At 43.3% G+C, this 20,845-nt stretch overlaps 1 protein-coding gene across 2 annotated transcripts in view; it reads left to right on the top strand.

Annotated features, from left to right (window-relative positions):
- Positions 1 to 2,622: 2,622 nt before the first annotated feature.
- PDE8B (phosphodiesterase 8B) overlaps positions 2,623 to 20,845 on the top strand; it is a 46,390-nt gene continuing 28,167 nt past the window's right edge. Inside the window, exons 1-4 of one of the 2 annotated variants that reach the window (XM_083576060.1) lie at positions 2,623 to 3,674; positions 15,099 to 15,155; positions 18,241 to 18,431; positions 20,224 to 20,283. In XM_083576060.1, coding sequence (XP_083432186.1) covers positions 3,348 to 3,674; positions 15,099 to 15,155; positions 18,241 to 18,431; positions 20,224 to 20,283 — 635 coding nt within the window. In that variant the 5' untranslated portion in view covers positions 2,623 to 3,347. Of the gene's footprint in view, positions 3,675 to 15,095; positions 15,156 to 18,240; positions 18,432 to 20,223; positions 20,284 to 20,845 lie in introns of both variants that reach the window. The other variant, XM_083576059.1, reaches the window with a different exon arrangement.

Here is a 20,845-nt window from a genome sequence, read left to right as displayed (position 1 = left end):
AATAACTGTAGCAATCTTATGAACACAGACTAAGATGAGACAACTCCATCTCCCATCTTAGTCTGTGTTCATAAGATTGCTACAGTTATTTCCCAAGACTTGGAAGACAATAGCAGAGGACTGCTATACCACAGCTGGAGTTTTGAGACATTTCACTTTGTTTGTTTATCCAGTTTATGTTCCCCTCTACAGCATGGCAAACACATCAACAATAAAAAAGCATTTTAAATATAGTTATAAAAACATCATTGTCATCCAGTGATTCTGGACCTCACAAACAGTATATTTTAGCCATCAAACGCCTGGGTAAACAGAAACATTTTAAAAATTGTCCTGAAAGTTAGCAATATTCGAGACAGACACACCTCACCAGGGACAGCATTCCACAAATAGAGAACCACCACCGAAAAGACCCTGTCATCAACCAGGCAGCCGCCAGCAGTAGCACTAATGACAAGGTCCCCCCTGCCAATCATAGGGTGTAATATGGTTGATACTTGTTTGCGTCATCTTCAATTTGTTATCCAATATAGCACATTCAACATAAATTCTTGTGGCACCTGAAAGCCTAACATAGCATAAGTTTTTGTGGCTCGTGGTCTTCATCAGATGCATGAAACGTTATCCTGAATTAACAAGCATACAGACACAATTCAAGATTCCAGTTTATGCATCTGATGAAGTGGACTGTGGTCTATGAAAACTTATACCTTGGCTTTTAAGTTTCTACAAGGTTCTTTGTTGCTTCTGCTACAACAGCCGGATATGACTACTTTTCTGGAAATTATGACACCTACCTCTTTCTCGGAATAGCTGTTGACATACCATCATTATTAGATTTGTATTGTATGTCTGGAATCTTCTTAAATCATTTATTAGGAACACAATGTACTTTTGTAGCACTTTTATCTAAGTGCTTTTAAAATGTGTGTAAAAGTAAGAACTAAGATGTGCCTCTTATGCAGAGCTAAGTGAAAGGAACCATGAAAAAGGGCACCGGAAAGTGTTGTTGCCAGATTTGCATCCTTTTATGCCATCACACTCACAGGAATCACTGGGTGTGCATGCACCCAGATGAACATCACACCCACCATGTGGTCTCCTGTGGATTATGTGTCCCAGCATTGCCTCTCTACATTTAGTGGTATGGAGCAAACACAGCAGATTTGTTTACCTGAGATCTCGAATCCTGCTCTGTAGAAGGATCAACTTTTCTTTCTACTGACCCAAACATGGAAAGCTATGGAAAAGGTGGGGATGAGGCAGCTTTCCCCCACCCCACCATCAGCCTTCTTCAGATAGGCATTCCATCAGGAGGAATAATACAGTAATTATTATTTATTTAATTTGTATACTGCCCTATACCCGTAGACCTTAATTCCGGAATTAAGATTGCCGGAAGAAATATCAACAACCTCAGATATTCAGATGACACAACCTTGATGGCAGAAAGTGAGGAGGAATTAAAGAACCTTTTAATGAGGGTGAAAGAGGAGAGTGCAAAATATGGTCTGAAGCTCAACATCAAAAAAGCGAAGATTGTGGCCACTGGTCCCATCACCTCCTGGCAAATAGAAGGGGAAGAAATGGAGGCAGTGAGAGATTTTACTTTCTTGGGCTCCATGATCATTGCAGATGGTGACAGCAGTCACGAAATTAAAAGATGCCTGCTTCTTGGGAGAAAAGCAATGACAAACCTAGACAGCATCTTAAAAAGCAGAGACACCACCTTGCCAGCAAAGGTCTGTATAATTAAAGCTATGGTTTTCCCAGTAGTGATGTATGGAAGTGAGAGCTGAACCATAAAGAAGGCTTATCACTGAAGAATTGATGCTTTTGAATTATGGTGCTGGAGGAGACTCTTGAGAGTCCCATGGACTGCAAGAAGATCTAACCTATCCATTCTTAAGGAAATCAGTCCTGAGTGCTCACTGGAAGGACAGATCCTGAAGCTGAGGCTCCAATATTTTGGCCACCTGATGAGAAGAGAAGACTCCCTGGAAAAGACCCTGATGTTGCTGAAGATGGAGGGCACAAGGAGAAGGGGATGACAGAGGACGAGATGGTTGGATAGTGTTCTCGAAGCTACCAACATGAGTTTGACCAAACTGCGGGAGGCAGTGGAAGACAGGAGTGCCTGGCGTGCTCTGGTCCATGGGGTCATGAAGAGTCGGACACGACTAAACAACAACAACAACAACACCCGTAGATCTCAGGGGGAAGGAGGAGGCAGCACCAGAACAGAAGACTCAGCCCCTGAACTATGCTCATTCACTGTGTAAATCCCTCTTCATGATCAGGAACCCTGCACAGAGAGAGCCTTGCCCTTTGCATGTACAGCTATAGGTGTGGGGGCACTCTTCACATTATAATACTGTAAATGCACCCCGCCCAGACAGAACCACTATGCTACTCTACCCCATGGGCATTCATATTACCTAAATGAATGTCTGAGGGGTCAATAGTATCCAGAGAAATTCCATTCCCTGGATTGCACCTTAGTGTTTTCGCATTCGATAAGGAAATGGTTCCCATTCATTCCTATGGAGAAAGTGAAGCTGCAGCGCTCCTCACACATCCCTGTTTACCAGCTCGCCATTTCCTTTTGCCGACCCATTGAGATGGGGCAAGTTGTGGCCCTCCGGATGACGGTGGGACTCCAGTTCCCATCAGCCCCAGCCAGCACGGCCAATGGTCAGGGATGATGGGAGCTGGAGTCCAAAGAACAACAACAGGTTGCCAGAGCCAAACAGCCCGGCGCTCTGCCTGTGGCCAGACCTCAGACGTAGGCGCGCAGGGCTGCGTGCGGGTACAGAAAGAGAGAGAGAGATGAGGGCGAGGAGAGATGAGGCTGCCACTAGAGACCGGAGCAGCCGGGATTGCGGCAGCCGCGAAAGGTGAGCGAGGCGGCGGCGGCGGCGCAGCTCCGGGCAGCAGCGCGCAAAGTTCCCCCAGGAGGGCAGTCTTCCGGGTTCCTCTCCCGCCTCCCGGAGCGGGGTATGAAAGGATGCCCTGATGGAGCGCAGCGGCGGGCTCCAGCTGCCCCTCTGCGGCCGGCGGCTCCCGCCTCGCCAAGCAGGCAGCAGCGTCGCGGGGAGCCGATGGGGCGCCGTAGAGAGACCGCCAAGCAAACACCGCTTGGCGCCCTGAGGCGGGCGGCGCGCGCCGCTTGCGCCGAGTGAGAGGCGAGGCGATGTTCAGCAGCACCAGGCCGGCGGCGGCTCCCTAGGCTGGGCTGAGTAGCGCCGGGAGCTCTGAGGGGGCCTCTCTCGGCCGCCTGGGCAGCTCCTCCCGGGGAGCTTCGCGGGCCCCGCCGGCTTGCTGGGCGGCGAGGCGGCAGCGGAGGGATGGGCTGCGCTCCCAGCATCCACGTCTCGCAGAGCGGCGTGATTTACTGCCGGGACTCGGACGAGTCCAACTCCCCGCATCAGACCACCACCATCTCGCAGGGCACCGCCGCCACCTTGCACGGCCTCTTCGTCAAGACCGACGCGGCCGACTCCATCCCGTCGGTCCTCGCCTACCAGAACCGGCAGCCGCCGCCGCCGCCGCCGCCGCCGCCAAACTGCCCGGCCCACAGGCGCAGGAAGCCCGCCGGCCGAGAAGGCAGGAGCGGGGTGCACCACTGCTGTGGCGTCGAGGCGGAGACTCAGACCAGCCAGACCGACGTCAAGGTAAAGGAGGCGAGGGGCGGGTTGGTGCCGGCACCGCGCAGGACAGCCTTGGGGGCCGAGAAGGTGGGAGACTCAGCTGGGGGGGGGCATGAGGTGAAGAAAAGAGTGGGTGGGTGTCCCGTTGCCTCACCAGGGGTCAAGGCGACCGCTTGAAGGAACTACCCTAAGCAGGCTTGGACGAATATCCACCCCAGTGGGGCCTATGCACTGGAAGGCAGAAACTTTTGACTGGCAAATCTTTTTCCCGTGGGACACCCTCCATACATGTTGGCTATTAATTTGACGTGGCCTTGGGCTATGGGAGGTGTCCCACTGGGGTGTGGGTGTGTGCTTTTGAAACTTTAGCCTGTGCCAAGTTTACCACCTTACTCCTTTTCTGACCGACTGCCTGACTCCTAAAGGGCAACTTGGGGTGGGTGACTGCCCCCCAAAAAGGGACTTTTAGATGGGTGTCTCTTTACTTGTTTCCCAGGAGATGAGCAACATGAGCCACAAAGAGAGGAGGGGTAAGGAAATGGCAGCATCAAGTGCGCTCTATGTTTTTGTCTCCTACATGGTGCTGTTTTCACTGGCAGTGGCAAAAAGCCTCTCCTGCTCTGAACGGAAGAGAAGGGAGCATGGTGCTGAAAAGCTGCAGCTTGTGCTGGGCAGAGATGCTGCTGCGGATGCACATGGGATGCAGCTGAAAGGAGCTGTTGCCATGGCACCCCAGTGACTCAGTCCTGCTACAGGTCCCTCCCATTCTGGCCAAGTTCTGGTACATGCACATAGGTGACCACACTCACGTACAGTATTGGCAAGCAGCTACAATGCTGAAGCTCAGGGTCAAAGTTACATCACATCCCGAAGGCTTCTGTGCATTTAGCTTTTGTCAGGCCGTTTGCCTTACTCATGAAAAGTGTGCCTGCATTTATTCAAATATAGTATTCTAAGATGTGGCAGCAGAAAGATGGGTTAATGCAAAGATGTATTCCGAAAGGACAAAAGCATGAATTAATTTAAATGTGACAGTTTCCAGAATGGTAGCCATGTTAATTTGTCTGTTGCAGTAAAAACAAGCCATGGGACCTTAAATGATCAACAGATTTATTATGAACTACAACTGATGGAGTGGACTATAGGTTATAAATGCTTATGCCGTAATAAATGTTAGTCTTTACGGTAAGATGCTGCAAGACCTTGTAATATGAGTGGGAGATGAAGGGTGTGGAATACTGTGTGTCTATCCACCCTGCCCCACAGCTTTTTAATATTCTGGATAAACAATGTGTCAAACTTAGACTGTTTCTGGGAACCTGATTGATTTTTGTTTACAGTAATGGGCGACTAGGCTGTTAGCAGCCAGAAGTATTCTGAGTTCCTGGGACTGGGAGTCCATAGAATTTAGCAAGATCAAACATATACACAGCCAGGGTGGTGTAATGATTGGGGCATTCAACTTACAAAAGGGAGACCAGAGTCATATCCGTATTTGCAGTGAAGTCCAGTAGGCAAACTTGGAGCTAGTTATCATCTCTCACCCCAATGTACTACATAGAATTCTGTAGATAAAATGGGATAAATGCGTGTTACCCTGAACTCTTTGGAGGAAAGATGGGATACAATGGTGAGGAATAAATAAGGCAGGAACCAGTCACAATGGGTAAGGGATATTGAGTTTCTAGCTACAGTATCTCAGATTCATGAAATCAAGGCTAACATCAACATTTAAAAACAGATGTCAGAATTAGAAGGGGGGGGGAAGGATAGGAAAGAGGTAGAGACTAATGGCCAGAATGAAAGATCAGCACCAACTAGACAGTGTCCTGGTTCACATGCAATGCTACATTAAACCATGAATATGTGTGAGTGAGCAAACATGGGTTCCTGGACAAAAGATCATAGCTGCAGTCAAAACCTGGGGCTTAGTCAGACATAATACTAAGCCAAATCATGGCTTAGCTTTCAATAGGGCAGCAGCAGCAGCACGACCAGAGGAGGTGTGCAGTCTCCAGGCACCTGCATGTTTGCTCATCCACGCTAAGGACACAAACTGGGCCAGCGTGTTGAAGACAGTACTGAGGTCTGGAGGAAGGACTAGAGAAACAGAATGAGGCAAGGACCAGGAACAGAGTTGTAGGGTAGATAAAGCTACAGTCATTAGCTTAGGGTGGGGAATTACATACTGTTCAAACAGTGACGCTGTTCAGCTTTCTCAGTGGAACCACAATACAGTCTGAAATACCATTCCTGGTACCTGTGAATTAAGACCTCAGAATTAACAGCAGTATAACAGATGGTAAACCTATTACCCTGCAGTGTTCCCATCATTCTGGACCATTTCCAATACTGGCTGGAAGACCATTGCCATTAACATCTGGAAGAGCACGAGTCCTCACCCTGGCTGCATACAGTCAGTCTAAGTCGATTATGCTTGGCAAAGAGCAAGTTAAATATCCGGCTATGACAGCTAGAAAAGGGATGGGGAACCTCAACTAGCCCAGGTGTTTTTGGACTCCAGCTCACATCAGCCCCAGCAAGCATGGCCAATAGTCAGGGATGATGGGATATTCCAACAACATCTTGAAGTGCTGCATGTTCCCCAACCCTGTTCTGGACTCATGAAAATAACACATTCAGAATGCCTTCAGATTAAATGGGAATATTTGGGTCTCTGTATGTATTTGGAGACATGGCGTTTCCCCTACTGTGTAGGTAAGTGAGTGCAAAGGGCTGTCCAGTACTCCAGTCGCAGAGAGCATGCTGGCAGGAAACCTTTGTAGTTGGGGATGCAACTGGCCAGTGACTTAATCTGGATCACATTTTGTAAATATGGAAACTGATAGAAATAAACATAAACACATGAAAAACTCATGCTGTCAACTTGCAACCAGTTTGGTCTTGGTTGGACATTGTAATTTGCATTTGTTGCTACCACTTTCTGCAAACATTTGAGGGAAGGAGTTTGTAAATTGCTTAAAGGTAAAGGGACCCCTGACAATTAAGTCCAGTCGTGAACGACTCTGGGGTTGCGGCACTCATCTCGCTTTAAAGGCCGAGGGAGCCGACGTTTGTCCTCAGTTTTTCCAGGTCATGCGGCCAGCATGACTAAGCTGCTTCTGGCGAAACCAGAGCAGCGCATGGAAACGGCGTTTACCTTCCCGCCGGAGCGGTACCTGTTTATCTACTTGCACTTTGACGTGCTTTTGAACTGCTAGGTTGGCAGGAGCTGGGACCGAACAACGGGAGCTCACCCCGTCACGGGGATTTGAACCGCCAACTTTTTGATTGGCAAGCCCAAGCGGCACAGTGGTTTAACCCACAGCACCACCCGCGTCTTAACACCACATTTAAAAGGAATGGTAAAGAACAGGAAGAGTCTTCAGTGACACCATTCTCCTCTTACCTCCAATTCATGTAGAGAGAAAATGTGCCACTCTGCCAGGAATTTCACTGGGTGGTTTATCCTTCGGTGGGATAGGCAGGCTTACAGCTGCAATGCCATCTGGCTCTCATGCTGCAAGTAAATCATAACTACCTGGACAAATAGTCCCATTCGGGTACAATCTTATAAATCACAGTGGTGTGTCAGCAACCTTAGCAGCATACATACATTATGGTGATTTGTTTTTCCTGTTCAGCTAAAGTTTAATTACAGCCCCATCTTTTATAGTCAGGGCAGATTAAAGCAGGTATGTTGAATGGGTTTTGAACTCAGAAGTGAAAGTAAGTTCTTAATTATGCCAATTTGCTTTGCAGATAGCTTAGAAGGCTTTGTGTAGGATTTCTATAAATAGGGGTGCTAGTTAAATGATGAGGTGCTGGCAGCAGTTATCATCATTATGAACCAGTTATATAACTCTATTATAACTTTTTTTAGTATTCTTGAGAAGTAGAAAGATGTGTTCACCTCTCTCTTCTTTTATAATAAAGTCTGAAAATTCACCAAGCAATATTATAACATAGGAAGAGCTAGAAGGAATCAATAACAACACCTATTTGCCATGCTGTGCTACAACAGGGACAGCACAGAACTGAGAGATTTCTGGATTAAGAAGGCTACCTTAAATGCTTCATAATGCTGGTTTATATTCCAGACTTTGGAAATCTAAAAATATATCAAGTGTAGCTTTTCTTCATGATGATGAGGACCAGAAACCTATTTTCAAGAGATAGATGAAAATAATTAATAAATTCTTTAGCAACTTGAAGCTGTTGGCTCAGTACACTGCAGAATGCAAGGTCATGTAGTGTGTAAGGCAACACTTTAGGGCACAGAAACCCAGTGCAAGAGTGAGTGTTGAAAAATGTGAAGTTTGGTACATTATTAACAGGTTGTACTTCAAATAGTTATTTTAGTTCTGAGCATTGTTTAGCTAATGAGTGCATTTGTACTGCAGAAATAGTTATCAATATTTCATTCCTTAAATATCAGTCCATTTTGTAGTTTCCTGATACAATACAAATTTTTTTTTATAGGAAATAGTAGCATATATAAATACTACCAGTTACTGCATCAGCCCAATGAAAATACTATAGGATTTCCATATGAATGAAAACAAGTTGCGTTGTAAGGGCACAAACTAGCCAATAAGCACTATGAAAGTTTTATTATTATTATTAGGAAATATTTCTTGGCTTCCTGAAAACTGGCTCTGTGTGGCACATCCAATTATAAAAGGTTTTAAAAACGAATAGCACATGATCTGTGCTGCAGCGAGCTTTGATAAAGCAATTAAAAATTAACAGGAATAGAAAATACAAATATTCTTTCAGTAGGAATTCTACCCAGGCAAGGATTTCATCAAAGAGATGGTATAAAATGAATCAAGAAACAGAATTATACAACTGTAGAGTTGGAAGGGATTCTTGAGCGTCATCTAGTCCAACCCTTGAGAAATGTGTTTTTCTCTTCCTGCTGGCTAATTGTATTCTACCCACACAACACATAGGTAGTGAGTGCTGCTTGCAATTGGCTGAACTCTTCAGATGTTAGAATGGAGCTGGGGTGAAGGCAGTGGGCTCATGGTACCACTGGCATTGGTTTGGGTCTTCTGCTGTCACAGTGAGATAAGCAACACAGAGTAGCAGAATATCTTAGAATTTTAAGACTAAGGACTTGTCCACAATACTTTTTGTCCTATGCCTAGAAAGCATGGGTCCAGGTGGCTTTCTGCTTGACCCACGCTTTCTAGGCATGGGTCCGCGTGGGTTTGCCTTTACCCCAACACTTTCCCCGCAAAAAACCCCTCTAGCGCCAAGTCGGAACAAATGTCAATCTGCAGAAAAGCTGATTGCCATTTGTTCTGATCCAGCACTAAAGACTGGGCTTCCCCGGGAGAAAGTGGCGGGGCAAATGGAGGTGTGGATAATCCCTAAGATTAATGTGTGAGTTTTGTTAAATTAACCATATAAATAGTACCTATAGGCTGATGGCTTTAGAAAGATACACTGATAATGCAAATTGATCAGATGAACTTGGGCCAGTTGTACTCTCTTAGTCTCATCTACTTTCAGAGTAGTTGTAAATTTAAAGTAAAGCAACCCACAGTGTGGCTAGGGTGTTGGACTTGGGAAACCACAGATCAATTTCCAATTTGACTATGAAGCCTACTGGAAAACCTTGGAGGCAGTCATGCACTCCTAACCTGTGTCACCCTACCAGCTCAGAGAGTTGTTATGAAGATAAATATATATTATTTGCCCTATAATATAAACTGGTAGATGATACCATATGCCTTGGGGTTTGATTGATTTTTTAAAAAATACAATTATAGATCAAAGCAATTATTGGAAAGAATGCCATGCAATGCAAAAAGAAAAAGGAACTTACGAACACATTTGGTGGGGTTGTTCCTAAATTACATTTTAAGATTAAGATGATGAGCATGATAAGGACAAATGTGAAATTTGCTTTTTTTGTTTCCCCCCTTCATTTTATTTAGATTCATTATCAGTTATGAACAGTGATCAGATTTGGGCTCTTATGCATTTAGATTTGATGAGTAATTATTAATGGATTAAATCTCTCTCTCTGTGGAGAAAGTAGTTTTTAAAAATATATATAATGGCCTCTTGTTTCAGCCAAGATAGTAGCCAGATTCTGTCCAGAATTTTTGCCCATTCCTAAGCTAGAAAAAACAAATCTCAATCACACAAGCACTTTTTCACTGTGAGATGTCGAGACACTATTATGATAATGCACTTCTAGTAAGTTTTACCTCCTGTTTAATAATTAGCCCTTAATGCAAGGCTCTGTGCTCTTTCTTCTGTCATTTCATGCCAGATGTAGAAAAGGAGCACATCAATTCCATTAAAGCTGTCTTACAGATATTAGCTTGCTATTTTAGGGTTTTGCCTTAAATTGCTAGCAATTTAGTGTCAATGTTCCTTGCCTGCTCTAAATTCCTTTTCATTTTAGACAGGGTTTTAAAATGTGGGTGGGTGGGTTGATGCATCCTTGAGCAGAGGGGAGGATGAGCACACCATGGAATAAAAAGAAAGGAAAAATTGGAGAATAAAATATTCATAAAATAGTGGGGGATAGGTACAGGGGCTTGCTTCTCTTTTGCACTTTTTAAAGAAGCAGAACTGGCTTAGTAAAATCTCCACGGCCTGGTTTGATGTTAGTAAGTGTAGAAGCTTATTTTATTTCACAAAATTTATGTGCCACTTGATTGTAATAAAACCTATAAGTTGTTGGCATCTGTCTGTCTCAGGGCACAATGAAGGAGTGTGTCTTTGGGGGAGAGTTACAGCTGCAGAGTTACAGTGCCTGCTGTGTCTGTAGAGACGGATACAGGAGAGACATGTTTTGCTGCAGCTGGGACAGATGAGGGTGTCCGGTTGTGCTGCTGCAGATGCACCATTTGTTTTCTCTGTACTCCTCCCCTTGGTGATTCCTCCTCTGGTCACTGACGTAGATACATGATCTGGCTGTTTGTCTCCAGGCACTGAGGTCGTCTGCAGGGGGTCCCCAGATGGTGGGGTTGATGTTTCCAGCCTTCATTTCTTGTCATATCTTTGTAACGCTGAGCTGGTCTGCCAATGGGCCTGGTGCCCGAAGGCAGTTCCCCGTACAGCACATCCTTGGGGATCCTGCCATTCCTCCATTTTGTGGACATGACAAAGCCAGCATAGACATCCCTGAGACAGGAGTGCAAACATGCTGGAAATGTGGGATCGGGAAAGCACATCTTTGTTTGAGATTCCATCCTGCCATGTGATGCAAACCTATAAATGTTTTACCAAAACAACAACAACCCACCATTACATTTATTAAGAAAAGGCAGTTGAAACAGGTATTTAAAAACATTCAAAGGATAATTGAAATCAGCACTAAGCTAAAGAGTGATTAAAACATGTATATGGTATCTGAAGAAGTGTGCATGCACACAAAAGCCCATACAAATAAGAAACTTAGTTGGTCTCTAAGGTGCTACTATCTGCAGCGTTGGTGGTATAGTGGTTATCATAGCTGCCTTCCAAGCAGTTGACCTGTGTTCGATTGCTGGCCAACGCAGTATTTTCCCTCGCCCTCTTTTCATTCTTAGGGACACAGGTGGCGCTGTGGGTTAAACCACAGAGCCTAGGACTTGCCGATCAGAAGGTTGGCGGTTCGAATCCCCGCGATGGGGTGAGCTCCCATTGCTTGGTCCCTGCTCCTGCCAACCTAGCTGTTCGAAAGCACCTCAAAGTGCAAGTAGATAAATAGGTACCGCTCCGGCGGGAAGGTAAACAGCGTTTCCGTGTACTGCTCTGGTTCACCAGAAGCGGCTTAGTTATGCTGGCCGCATGACCTAGAAGCTGTACGCCGGCTCCCTCGGCCAATAAAGTGAGATGAGCACCGCAACCCCAGAGTCGGTCACGACTGGACCTAATGGTCAGGGGTCCCTTTACCCTTTACCCAATCCTGCAAGTAACAATTTGTCCCTATAGGCTAGTATTGCCTACTCTGACTGGCAGTGACTGTCAGGACTCCTGGTCATTTTAAGTGGAGATAAGGATTAGATTAGAAATTGCCCTAATCGTTTTGTTGCTTCCCATGCCAGTGTGAGCTGCCAGGCGGTAAGAGGTAACACAGTCATCTGAGCCTCCTTCACACATTGCTGAAGCAACATGGGAGCCAGTCCATTGAGCTGTCCTGGGACTTGCCACACAGCTGTGGCTACAAATGAAATAGAGCTGAGTCACAGCAAAAGGAGCAGAGGAGCATAAGGAACTGAAAGGTGCAGAGGAACGTCTGAAGGCTAGTGCCAGAAGGAAAGCCCATTCCAGGCACACACAGACTGGGCTCTTCCAGCCACTAAGACAGCAGGGATGGTGCTCCAGCACTGATTAGAAGCTCATCTGAACATTTATGTGCTGCTGAAGAAGAAGAAGAAGAAGAAGAAGAAGAAGAAGAAGAAGAAGAAGAGTTTGGATTTGATATCCTGCTTTATCACTACCCAAAGGAGTCTCAAAGCGGCTAACATTCTCCTTTCCCTTCCTCCCCCACAACAAACACCCAATGAGGTGAGTGAGGCTGAGAGACTTCAAAGAAGTGTGACTAGCCCAAGGTCACCCAGCAGCTGCATGTGGAGGAGCGGAGACGTGAACCCGGTTCACCAGATTACGAGTCTATCGCTCTTAACCACTACACCACACTGGCTCTCAGAGGAAGGAACACTAATGCAAAGGGAAATGACTTCAGATCGGAAAAAAGTAGGGAACCCAGCCCCTCCTCTCCACAGAGCAAAACACTCTTAACCACACAGCCACAAGAGCAGGCAGCAGGAAGGCCCCTGGTGTAATCTTCCAGGGCCAAACCCAGATACGGCCTCCTTCCTTCCTCTTGCCCTGTGCATAGGGAGATTCCCAGCCATATATTATGATGGAACTGTGTGTGTGATCACAGCAAGCCAAAGGCTTTAGGTGCTCAAACCATGTCTACAGATTTCAAAGAGAAAGGACTGGGAAGAACCAAACAGAGAAGTAAGGGAAGCTTTCAGAATCACCAACACAAGGACTGTAGCTCAGTGACATAGCACATACTTAGCATGTAAAAAGTCCCAGGCTGAATCTTTGACACCTCCAACTAGTGCTGGGGGAGACCCCTGACGAGCTGCTGCCAGTTAGTGTAGGCATTCCTGAGTTAGAAGGACCATTCATTTGACTTTGCATGAGGCAGCTTTCTGTGTTCCACTCCGGAAGCAACAGGTAAGTAAAGTCTGCCATTGTGAGAAAAGCTTGGTGCAGTTTATCTCACAGTAATATTAATTTAAAAGGCTGGGCAAAAGTCAACAGAAATTTCGCAGTGTGATAATTTTGTATTATTGCTGTGTGTTGCACAGCCACAGCCCTTTGAAGTACTGTTCGAGTAAACCGTAGTGATTGTAAATACTTTGCTGGGTTCTGTGGACAGTATCAGTGAAGTGCACCTAATTCCCACGGAAATTAGCTGTATTTTTATGAGTTTGGGGTGGTAAACTGGGTGCCAGAACTCCTCTAATCCCTGGATCCAGCAAGTGTTAGAATGTAATCAAGGCTTCTAATTCTCGGAAAAGCCAAACTAGCCTCCTGGTGAGGTGATAGCTTGGGTGATGAGCCATTAAAGGGGATTAAGGTGCTGGATGCAAGGCAGCAAATGGGCAGGCCCCTCTCCCTCAGGAGATAAAGCCAGAGTTCTGAGCAGAGGTAGCAGTGATGGGACCTAGGAAGGAAAGCAGCAAGATGGAGAAAGAGAGGGAGAGCAATGTTTGGTTTTTGTTCGATCCAAGGCTGTGGCTATGGGAGAAACAAGACCCTTTTGGGGTGTTAATGCTGTGAACCCCTTCACAGTAGGCTCAGGTTGTATTTATGTGTAAATGAACCATATTTCATAAAGGCACCACAGTCTCCGCTGTGCCTCTTTCCCAAAAGGAAACACGAACCCTGGGTAATTGCCTGGAATCTTGCAGCGCTCTGTGATTGGGGTGGGGTGCAACAGTATTGTGCTTTTTCTGTAACTCACTTTGAGAGCCAGAGTTGAGCTAATTAAGGACGGTATCATTAATATTAGAATAAATAAAGAATGTAACTTGCATCTGGATTCCACTCAGACAGCAGAGTTGAAGGCAGATTATAGGTCAGATTATGAGTCAAATATTGAGTATTCATACTAGATTTGCTTGAGAGCTGTTTCAGGAAGGATATATTATGCTAGTATTATGAAGCACTTTACTTCCCCCTTTGGAAACTGAAGTAGGGGGCATCTCTGACTCCGAGCAAAAGCTGGAGAAGTTTGACTCTCACAGATACCCACCGTCATAACTTTCACAAACATTTTTAATATTAACTTCCATTCACTGAAGGTGAATGGAACCATCATTTTCACAACCATCATTCACTACGTAGGCCAACCTGAACCACATTGCAGTAGTGGCTCAGGTATGCATACTAAAAATAATAAACTACTGGTATATAGACACAGGTGCAGTCCACCAAAAGCTACAAGATTAAATTCATTTTCCAAAGGAGATCCTATGAAGGTAAGAAATTGCTGTTTGCTTATTTGCCCTATGTCCAGAGCAGAAATCAAAACAGAGAATACAATCAGTATTTGCTGCTGCTGTTTTTAGCCTACCAATGACATGTTGTTGATTACTTTCCCCCTATTTGTATTGTGTTTTCTTTGCACTGAAATGAATTATCTTTGCATTGAAATGAATAGTGTGGATAATGTACTTAATTACATAATTACGTAAAATTCCACCACAGTGGAGAGTGAGAGAAATAGTGTGGTTTTTATTGGACACCAAACTGCATCGGAAGAGAAACAGTGGTGTATGGGAAGAACATGGGTTGGAACAGAAATACATCCCAGCTTGGAATTAATATACATTATGCACAACTCAATCTTACGCATTTTTCTTAGGAAATAAGTCTCACTGATGTCAATGGACTTACTCCTTACTTACTCCTTACAATGCTAGTTTGCATGTGGCTATGTCACTCATATTTAAATATTAATTCATTCTAAAGGCATTTAGGGTCATAATGAAACTACTGTAGATTCGAAATTTAGGCTTTTCAAGAAGGTGCAGCTTGCTAGGACATTAAAAGTTAGTCATTTGTTGGGATCATATGCTTTTGTAGCCTTGTTCAGACTGACATTGGGGACTGGTTTACAGTCCTTTGCTGTGAACTTTGAGCTTGAATTCCTGCTCCACCACTGTAATAAGCATTAGAGTCTGCAAATGGATGCTGTGGGATAAATGTGCAGATTCCCAAGGGTCATTCTGGTACCCTGCCACATACATAACCAGGCCATGTGTGAACTAAGCCCTCGTGTAAAACTTGTCATGTTAATGTTTGTTTTGTATTAATTATATTCCCTTTTTATTTTTGTGTAATATATTCAGATAAATGCTGTTAACATGGTCTGACACTGGGGCAGAAATCTTAAACACTGTTTTCATTTAGCAGGCTTCAGCAACCGAGACAGAAATTGGGCCCATGAGGCTGACACAAGATCCTATTCAGGTAGGACATTTTTTCATTTTAGTAATAACTATTAAGTTCAGTATTAAGGTTCAACTAACTGCTACAATCCTTCAGCTCAGGAAAATAACAGATTAAACCATACACTTTCTGTATATGTAAAAAAAGACCTGTACATTTTAAACTTTATTCTTAGGATGACTGCGGAGCTAATAGATCATTTGAAACCAGTTACAAAGATTCAGTAAATTGTGTGATATTCAAATTCTGAAGCAGCTTGCCTTACTTGAGAATTATAAATAAAAAAGTAATATCTGATGGCATCATTTTCTGGGAATATTGAGTGGTATCCAATAAGGTTCTGCTAGTGCAATGATGCCTCTATGCCATCTCCAAATCTGCTCTGCATGGATTGGATATTATCCCCAGAACACACTTATGGAGCACTCAAGAAGAGGAGAAGGGAGCTCTGTGGCACAGATTTTGTGGAAACTGAACTACTTTAGTGGATACCACCTCCAGCATTAGCATTAAAACACCTGCAAATTTGTACTTTCCATCTTCAGTTCTTAGTCTCCAGCATCATCCCAGAGTCAGGCTCTCTCTCAATATGTGGAAGTTGTACTTCTGGCTGTCAGGACAAGTAGCCAAAGACTGACCTATCAAGCATCTTTTTCATTATAGGCCATAATATTCTGCAGCAAAAATTGCACTGGGTAATTGCCTGTGGTATAGAAAAGTACTTAAAACCTCTGGCTTTCAATTTTAACGATGAGTTCCTAAGTTTTGTATTCTGAGAGAAGGAATTAACTTTTTTACTTGCTTGCCATCTCTCAAGCAGAGCTGCCAGATTTCTGTTTTAATTAATCTTCCTGAAAGCCAATCCACATAGTCAGGGCACGGAGTGGGAGAGTCTGTCTGGGACAATTTAGTTTCAGAATGCAGGTGGCAAGTGGCATGTTTGGATATCTCCCCGACCGCAGGGATAAGAAGGCTAGAACAGGTTTTGGCCCTGAAGCCTGAGCATTTGGTACCAAGACATTGAATCGCACATGGTTCTAATGCTTTCTAGAGGAATTCCTTAGTTCCACAGATTCAAGAGCTATTTACTAGGTGTGACTGGTCTGTACAGAAAGAACCAGTTATAGCAAAGTTTAAAAAAGATAGAACTTTTCTGCCTACTTAAGTTTCACGTGCCATACTGGCTTGTCTTAGAACTTTTTGAAGTACATTAATAGTCTACAGCCACAAGCACTCAGCTTTCTTAACAGATTAGTCATACACTGACGTTTGTGGTGGTGCAACAGTCGTATTAATCATCATCTCACTTATTGTTAGGAAGTCAGCACTTCAGATAGCTTTAGATAACACAAAATCAAGGTCACCTTGCCAACCTGCAGATTAAATGCATTGACTTTCATATGGTGATGCCATGGCAAAGCACAGTCGTCAGAAACCAGCTAAAGAGAACAAAACTTTCTTTCCTTAACCTATACACAGGATGTCCCAAGGATACTAACAGGACAATCTATTCATATGAAATAAACTGAACTTTGAAACTCTGTACATTTTATGCTAAAAGAGTTCTAGATGGGTACTTTGAACAGTTCTTGTCAATTTTTTATAAACAACGAATCTTTTCTTTCTTGTATTATATTTATTCTAAAGCAAACATGCTGCACGACCCACTACATCTGCCACTGTTGGAGCATCAGTGCCAGCATTGGCACTGGTTTCAGGCACAGATCTTGTGGATTTCAAGTGAGATCTTATGCAATTTTGGTGAGATGTTGTCTAAAATTAGTGCCAATAGTGGAGGTGGGGGGGGGGAATAGCCACAGGAACACCACATCAGGGGCTCCCACTACCTGAGATGATGGTCTAACCCCACCTAATGGCTGTACCGGCCCTGGTGATTGCTGTGATTTAATAATTTGTGTATATTTCAAAACAGAGCAGTTCAATTTCCTATGCTGCTGGCTATATAAATTTGAAAACGACTAGTAAATGTCACAAAGATGACAACATATTTCCTTCTTAAAGCGCTCTCGTGAAAAATCATGAATTATTTACAGTGTTGCTTTCTCACTCAGCACATTAGAAAGCAGTTCTCATCTTGTCACTGCCTTGGGATTGGCAGATCTACCACAGAGACGCTACAAAAATGTACAGACATTTGAGCACACATAATTCTTTAAAGATGCATGAGTGACAACCCTTGGAAGCAGAAAATCCACAAAAGTATCTATAATATGGCCATTTGGGCACTGTATGTACAGTTCTGAATGTGGTGACATGATATGGAGTATTACCTCCTAGAATGATGAGGACATTATTAAAAGTAGAATGGAAGAGGTTAGGGTGAAGCCCAGGTCTTCCCCGCCATATACTTTATCAGCCCCTGACTCATTCCCTTTGTCTCTTGAGTAGTGTTTGTCAATTCTGAATTGAACGAAACTGTAGCTACCATGGATGAATATATTGCCCAGCCAATTTCTGAGTTGAACATTGAAGGTGTTAAATACTTCTAGTAAAGAAAGCCATTCCATACGATCAAAGGCCTTGGCTGCATTCCAGAATAGTAACTCTGTGGGAAACTTCAAAATGTTTGCAGCAGTCTTAGCATTACTAACCATGCTTCTCAGTTTGCTTAAAAAATAATATCCTCATTATATTAAGACTTTTTGCTAATATTGAAGGCAGGATTTTATAATCAGAGTTCAGTATTAATACAAGACAACATGATATGTTTCCATACCTAGTTGTGAATTACTTAGAATTGTATTGTGGGTCTGATTTCTTGCACTTTCATTACTAATAGGCCAGTTGGTCAGCTGTGTGAGTCTCTTTCCAAATTTAGGAAACAGCGCTTCTGATTTCAGTTATTATTCTCATCATTTAACAGTGTTTTACATTGGCTTTTATGGCAAGCTCATCCATAAATTTCATCATTCAAAAGTGTGTGTTTTAAATGCTGCCAACTTTTGGAAAGTGAGTGGGAGCAGTGTTGCAGTAATTTTAAAAACAAATAGTGTAATTTTAACCGCAAACATTATTAGGTTTAAATCCACAGTATCGGAAGGTGTTTTAAGTGTGACGACAGTAGCTTGCCTTCTATATTTTATAGGTGTTGCTGATCTTTGCGAAAGAAGATAAACAGAGTGATGGATTTTGGTGGGCTTGTGACAGAGCTGGATATAGATGTAACATAGCTCGGACGCCCGAGTCAGCGCTTGAATGCTTTCTTGATAAACACCATGAAATAATTGTCATAGATCATAGAAACTCCAGATACTTTGACGCAGAAGCCATCTGTAGGTAATTAACTGCCCTTGTTTTTCATATGAAACTTGGAGTGTGAGTTAACGGTTCTACAATAGTACTATGGTCACTTTATTTAGTGTTGCCATACATCCAGAATTTCCTGGACATAGCCAGGATTTGGCCGTCAGAAACAGTGTCCAGGTGGAAATCTCTGAAGTGTCAGCAAAAATCCAGATGTATGGCAACCCATGTTGGCAGTGTTGTTTTTTGTGATTTTCCTTAAAAATGGTTCAAAAACTTTTTTGAGATTTTGCACACACACAAAAAGCTCAAACTTTGGGCAGTACTAAAAGAAACACTCAACAACATTTTTGTCTGCATTTTCACCTTTTGAAATATGGGAACTCTACTTTATTTCTAAGGCAAATCAGTGCCTGGACCGTGCCACTTCAGACTGCATAGCAGGAGAGATCACAGAGCATAGTTAAAACTATTTGCTACCACAAGATGTGGTGATAGCCACTAATTTGGACTGTTTCTGGAGGAGAAGACTGCCAGTGGCCGTTAGCTGAGACAGCAATGTGTTTCCGGAGGAAGGCAGTATGTGTCTGAATAGCAGTTACTGAAGATCACACGTGTGCCATGGAGGACTTAGCCAGATTTTGGGCTTATATAAGGATTTAGTTGACAACTATGCATGCCAGACTAGAAAGGCCTTGAAAATGCACTATAAAGGACTTGATAAGCACATATATGCTTTTGTTCTTATGATTATTCTATGATTCCATAGAAGAGCTGAACTCCTGCTTTATAGAAAGTTGAATATCAAAGAGAATAGGAACATAGGAAGCTGCCTGATATTGAACAGATTGTTGGTCCATCTAGGTCTGTGTTGTCTGCACTGACTAGCAGCATCTCACCAATGTTTCAACAGACAATATATATATGGATGATTTTTTTGTATGGAGGAGCATTCAGTTAGGTGAGCCCCTTCCTGCAGTCTGATGTGACATACATTGAGGTTTACCACCTCAACATCAAACTAGACCCTCAACACCAGGAATAAAAGGCATAAATGTGAGGTTGAATACTGCAAGATAGTTCTCTGCAAATCAAGCCAAAAGCAGTATTTTGTTTTCACTTCTGAAAATGAAAAGGTTGTAGGCAACTAAACTTAGAGCTGACTTAGTAACCTTGTACTTGAGCTAATTCAGGGTTGTGTGGGTGTTGCAGAGCCTGGTTGCACGGTGGAACAATCAAATGACCTCCTCTAAAGTCCATCAATAGAATCATAGAACTTTGGCGTTGGAAGGGACCCTGAGGATCATCTAGTACAACCCCCTGCAATTCAGTAATATGTAGCTGTTCCATATGGGAATTGAACCTGCAACCTTGGTGTTAACGACACCATGCTCTAACCAACTAAGCTATCTTACCCAGGTCTGAGAAATATGTAAAGATCGGGTATATGTTGAAAGATGAATGAAACTGATAGTTTCTTTCTTTATTTCAGCTTCTAAAAGTTGCAGATTATACACACACACACACACACACACAAAACCAAAAAACCCCCGGAGAAACACACATGTAGCCACAGCTTTTTAAATTATTTCCTCTGAAGATGTTCTTGCTGCTGAAGAAACAAAACACTGTTTTGCTTATAAAATAGCTTATCTCTTCAGTAATATTAACTGCTTCAGACGAAACAAATTTAACTTTGGTTTTGTGGGCAATTTGCCTGCATAAGTAAGAATCCACTCATAGGTTGAAATATGGTGTTTGCTGTATTAATTTTTGTTGTTAAAGATAGTTTCAATGATTATGACATTGACTTTCCTAATTTCAGGTCAATCCGTGCTACAAAGCCTGCTGAACACACTGTAATATTAGCTGTTGTTCCACAAATGTAAGTATTTTTTGGCAAGAATGTTTTCCAAATGACACTTTTTTAATGGGTAAGGTTAACTAATGAACAAAATATCTTAGCAGTGGTTGGACTTCACATCCATAAATATGCTAGTGATAAGTGTTTTAATTGACTCTCTACTCAGAGAAGGACAATACAAGTCTCTCATTAAAATCTTAGATCAAACTATTAATTCAGACAAGAATGTCTATTCACTTCAGAATGTGGTTTGGCACATTATTGAAAATTCATACATTTCCCAAAACTCCTGCACTTAGGATATGGTGCTGTTGCCATTGAAAAAGGACCCCCCCCCCCGCTGCCGCCGCTGCCTCCACCACCACCACCATTAAATTTATACACTGCTTGATTGTACAAAAACCTCAAAGGGGGTTACAAAAAAAATAATAAAATTATAAATAATACATACAGAAAGTCATCAGCTGCTTCCATGGGAACTCCTATCACAAATCTGCAAGAGCAGAATATGGTGTTTTGAGGTTCCTTCAGGATTTAATACTTGCAGGATTTTTGTTCTCAGGCCAAAATGCAATTAAAGCAC

This window comes from Podarcis filfolensis (genome assembly GCF_964270895.1).
Source record: "Podarcis filfolensis genome assembly, chromosome: 11".
Classification (NCBI taxonomy): Eukaryota; Metazoa; Chordata; class Lepidosauria; order Squamata; family Lacertidae; genus Podarcis; species Podarcis filfolensis.
The sequence above is the reverse complement of the archived record's forward strand: the minus strand, read 5'-3'. Positions and strand labels throughout refer to the sequence as shown.